Consider the following 4,968-nt stretch of genomic DNA (forward strand, 5'->3'; position numbering starts at 1 on the left):
CACTGATTTCTAGTCGTGTCCATTTTTGGAAGACCAAACAAAGTAGTTTCGCTTTCACAACAAAACACAGCACCACACACGGAGGCCTAGAGTGAGCCGCGGCCTAGAGTATGCGGAGGCGGGCTTGAGAACGGCGCGGCCGGCGGATTCGACGAAGGAGCGTCCGGAGGGCTTGCGGCAACCATATGTGACGACCCCGGGCTGGACTCCGCGTCGTCCACAGTGAAAGCCGATCTGGCGATCCACAGCGCCAAATCTTCCCACATCATGACGTAGACATGTGGGGGCGTGTTAGAACGAGTCGTTTTAGGTAGGCGTGGCTAACTCTTAACTTTTATAAAGAATATCTCTTTTGATTTGAGACTTTAGTCTTTGCAACTTTACAGATCTTCTTTATGCACCAAGAGCTTGTAACACTCCAAAGAGAAAGTAAAAATTGAAATCGCATCATATGACCCCTTTAAAGGAGAAATGGCACATAAATTAGTGCTCCTTGTGCCAAATCGTTTAAGAATTTGTGAATTTTCTAATGTGGGGCAGCTTGTGCTCAAATCTGGGACTCTATGTTTTGGGTTAGAAATAATTTATTTTTTACAAAGCAAAGTAACTAATGATAAAAAAAAAAAAGATTTAAACTTTGGGACATGGAATGTCTTTAAAGCTGTTACTCAGCACATGGTAAGAATATGGAATATGTATTTTCAAAAGCATGTGTTAAGCAAACTGTAATGATAAAAACACTTCATGACAGAAATAAGCAGTCCTGGCCAGTCATGGTCTCATCATGGTCCAGGATCTCATTGTCCTCTAGTCTCTAAATTTTGAATCTGGATCTTAAAAGAAATAATATCGCTGCATTATAAGCCCAAAAATGTAACAAAAATACATGTATGTCATTTAACTTTCTTAATGCACATTTGATCAATTTAATAACATAGTATATTGTCTGTCCCACAATAGTCAAAACACTGTCCCAGTTTTGAAAAGTCCTTTTCTAAAATGGGACGACAAAGATGACTTCAAATAGAAAATATTCTTAACACATTTGAACAATATTATTGCTACATTTGACGTTCAAATACACCACAAATATGATCTGATAACAATTTAAAACATTGTTTTATTTATAACAGATTTATATCCTTAACATTAATTTTGGCTATGTCACTGACCTTTGAGTGAACTTCACAAGAGGTACTTTGATGATTTTCATGGCCACATTTATGACAAAATTTCCACAAAGTCCAATTATTTCAATAACTTGACAACCCTGCTTGAATTCAACAATCATGTTCACTTTAATGTTGTAAAAGAAGAGATAAATGCACTGAAGCTTAGGTGTCCCACATTAGCATTAGTAGGAAAGACGTATCGTAGAAAATGGGTAGCGTAGAGTAAAATGAATGTCTGGACAGGATATCTGGATAGTAATGACAACTGGGTTAATGAATGTCTTAAAAATAATGTAACATTTCAGAATATCATAATGGCCCTACACGTAGACATAATTTTCATTATGAAAAATTATATTTATTTTATTTTAATTAATTCATTAATTTATTTAAATTTTTGGTGAGTGTTCCTAATATTTATTGGGAGGCTTCTTGAGATTTACCTATATTTGGTTGACAGAAAATTTGTAACAGTGATTTTTCTAGTGTTTACACACGTAATTCCACAGAACTGCATTAGACTTTTTATAAATAATTATTTGTAAATGTGAATATATTGAGATAATAAAATGTCCATTAGAGGGCGACACGCTTCCCATGCATGCAAAAATTGGCGGCTGAAAACGATACAGTTCATATATTTGCATTTTTAAAGGAATATCTTCCCACAATCCATGACTATGAAATCACACCAGAGTATCAACAGCTCTCATTAGTTGAGTTTAACGAAACATTTTCATTTTAAGATGGTTAGCCCAACAAATAAAAAGATATGGACCTCACCAGCTGTTTGGGCACTGTGGGAGAGTGAGTTCAGCTCATCTCTCAAACAGAGTGTTTATTATTACAATCAACTGGGGAAAAAAAGGTTTATGCAGACTAAATTAACAAATTATTTTGTATTAATCTGTTCAACATGTTCTGCGGTATTCACCAATGCTGGAGTGCTCTTCCTGTCACTCAATGTGCATCAATTCTGATATAATATCATATATTTACTATAAACATTGGCAGATCTAAGTGGAAAAATATTTTTATAAATATCTGATGTTTTAATAAAAGTTGTATGGAGTATGGAGTATGGAGATTTTTTTTTTTTTAAGAAATCACTTGCTTCTGTCGACAGTATTTCTTTAAAAGGCATGCTCATATTTTAAGTTTATGTCAAGTGTATAATATAGGCTTTATTTTATGTAGTATCATCTGAGCACAGGTTGTTTAAAGAGTAGTGAGCAAGTTCCAAATTAAAAAGGACACAGGGCAAAAATGCCATAAAAAGAGACAGGAAAAACCCTGATATTTAAAATGAGCATCAACAATCCCTTTTTAAATCTGACATCTAACATTCAATATATTTTATTACTTTTTATTCCAGGTCTATGGTGGACTTCTGTATTTAAATCTGCATTAACAGGAGAGTGATGTTGAATGTGTAGCTGTAATATTGAAAGTTCAAAACACTGAAATCAACTTTAAAACATGAAGAAATCACTCTCAATCATTTCTGACATTGGTAGTGAGAGATAATGTATGTCATAACTTTGATCAAATAAAGTGAAAATCAACTGAAATAGTTAGCGATTTATGTCTAGTGATTCATATTGGGACATTAGGGCTTGTGTTAGTAATGTTACATTTCTTGTGATCTGTTTTCAGGGTTAAGAAGCAGTGGAGAGGAGTGTTTTCCCCCTCCCCGGTGCACAGTGTTCTGGCTGGAGCTCTGCCATTGTTTGAGATTCCTGACGCGAGTGTCTGGCTGGAAGGGTAAACATGGTGACTGGGTAAATCCTGCTCTCTCTAGCTCTGCTTTCCCATGACTTTCTATCCCCACTGAGACCATGCACTAGTTTTCCCACTGCCTCATGCAAAACAGTACATGCAACATACTTCAAATGTAAATCTGCTTTAGTTTGAACAATAGTAGAGCCTAGTTGTTTAGTAATACGAACATAGCATATGAATAAATAGTGTGAAACATTACAGCATGCAAAAACAAACATTAAAACTATTATAACTTTCCTGCTTTTTGGATCTAGAATAATCCAAAATGTTTAAGAAAATATTCTCTACACGAGACCTCTCATCTAAATTATTAATAATTATTACAAATCTATAAATACATGCTTGTTGAAAGGACCATGTTGAGTTTGATTTCTTGATGTTTTTCAGCATTTAACTGTTCAGTCCATCCAGCATTATTCAGTTAGACACTGAGGTAGCCACCAAGGATTAAAAATAATCCTTTAAATACAGGGTCCTGAAATATATTTTTTAAATGCAAAGGGCAAACAGGAAATTACGTAAACATTCACTCCACCCTCAAGGAAAGTACTAACACATGTGCTCCAGATTTGTAGCCCCATTGACCATGCAGCATTTTTTTCATTGCACATTTACAGTGTTTATGTAGTCATATTCATATTTACTTCAATGCTAAAATTATCTTGGGTGCCTGAATAAAACAAATGATCTGCAAACATCATGTTTGACAATGTTTTTCATAGCGAACATTAAAGTATAAATGGGTTATGCAATTATATACCTGGGGGAAACAGATCAGGATAAATGGAGAAATGCATGCAAAGATTGAAATTTCAGTAGTTTTTATTCATGTAAAGAGATTCATAGTGCTCACATTGTGGCAAATACTGCAAATGTATGTGAACATGTTAGAGGGAGGAAAAAATAATCTCATCCTGCGAGATTGTGTCCTCTTGAATTCGAATAAGATTTCTTTTTATTATTCAACTTTTCAAACACTCAACATTTGGCCCTGGTTTCTAACAGGAAACAATATGCAAATAAAAACATCAGCATGCAGATATTCAGGGCTCAAATTAAAAGACGTTTTCAGATTTAATAAAGAAATCAAAACAATAAATCCACCACCAAAGAGTGCAACAAACAAAACGAAAAGTTTATAAAGCAAGCAGAAAGAACATTTATTTGGAAACTTTATTTTGTTTTTGTACATTTCCACCATCAAAATTCCAAACTTACAATTCAAGCCCTGATTCTGAGTGTAAAAAACATTTGTGGATCCATTTCCAAAACAAAAAAAGTGTATCTTGCAACATACGTAGTTCATCATATTTAACTCTCTTTAATAGCCTGTCCAACAGCTGCTTGGCCAACTTAAAAACGGTAGTGTTCAGTCACTCATTGTGGATTGTGCACTTTTTTTTTAAACATAATGAATGTTTAGTGGTATATGCAGGTTGTTAGAAATCGCAATTAGCACCTTTACTTTGATTTTAACTTAAGGGTTAGCACTTTGCCCCAATAGTAACTAGGAAGCGTCAATGGCAGATGTGCTTAGATGACAAGGTCGTTGTCGATGTCCTCTGAAAGCAGAAAACAGCTAAAGTTAGCAAATAACATTAACCGAGCATAATAAAAATATGAACGGCATGGTCAAAAACTCACGCTCTTTGATTCCAAAGCAGTTGGCCCACTCCTCGAGAGCGATGTACTTGTCTTGGTCAGCATCGCAGTGCTCAAAGAAGCTGGTGGTGCAGTGCTCCATTGGGATGAGAGGAGCGCGCAGAGGAGCCAGCTCAGTGTGGGACAGGAAGCTGATATAACACAGAAACACATGCACATTTAAATGATTATTTCTTATTATTGTCATATTAGCCAGGGCCGTTTCTAGGCATAGGCGAGCTAGGCGGTCGCCTAGGGCGCCACCAGCTGAAGGGACGCCAATGAGCGCACGTACTGGCACTTTTAGCAGGGTTGTGATAAAGAGTGGCACGGTCACCCTGAAATATGACTGCCGCCCCCACTGGATCCCCCA

General features: G+C 36.0%; 1 protein-coding gene across 1 annotated transcript in view; it reads right to left on the reverse strand.

Moving 5' to 3' along the window:
* Positions 1-3,879: 3,879 nt before the first annotated feature.
* The window catches only part of LOC107717400 (SPARC-like), a 9,914-nt gene continuing 8,825 nt past the window's right edge, over positions 3,880-4,968 (reverse strand). Inside the window, exons 9-10 of the mRNA XM_016524133.1 lie at positions 4,599-4,747; positions 3,880-4,516 (exon numbers count right to left, since the gene is read on the reverse strand). Coding sequence (XP_016379619.1) covers positions 4,488-4,516; positions 4,599-4,747 — 178 coding nt within the window. The 3' untranslated portion in view covers positions 3,880-4,487. The remainder of the gene's footprint in view (positions 4,517-4,598; positions 4,748-4,968) is intronic.

This window comes from Sinocyclocheilus rhinocerous, unplaced genomic scaffold (assembly GCF_001515625.1).
Source record: "Sinocyclocheilus rhinocerous isolate Xijiao unplaced genomic scaffold, SAMN03320098_v1.1 scaffold1054, whole genome shotgun sequence".
NCBI classification, from domain to species: domain Eukaryota; kingdom Metazoa; phylum Chordata; class Actinopteri; order Cypriniformes; family Cyprinidae; genus Sinocyclocheilus; species Sinocyclocheilus rhinocerous.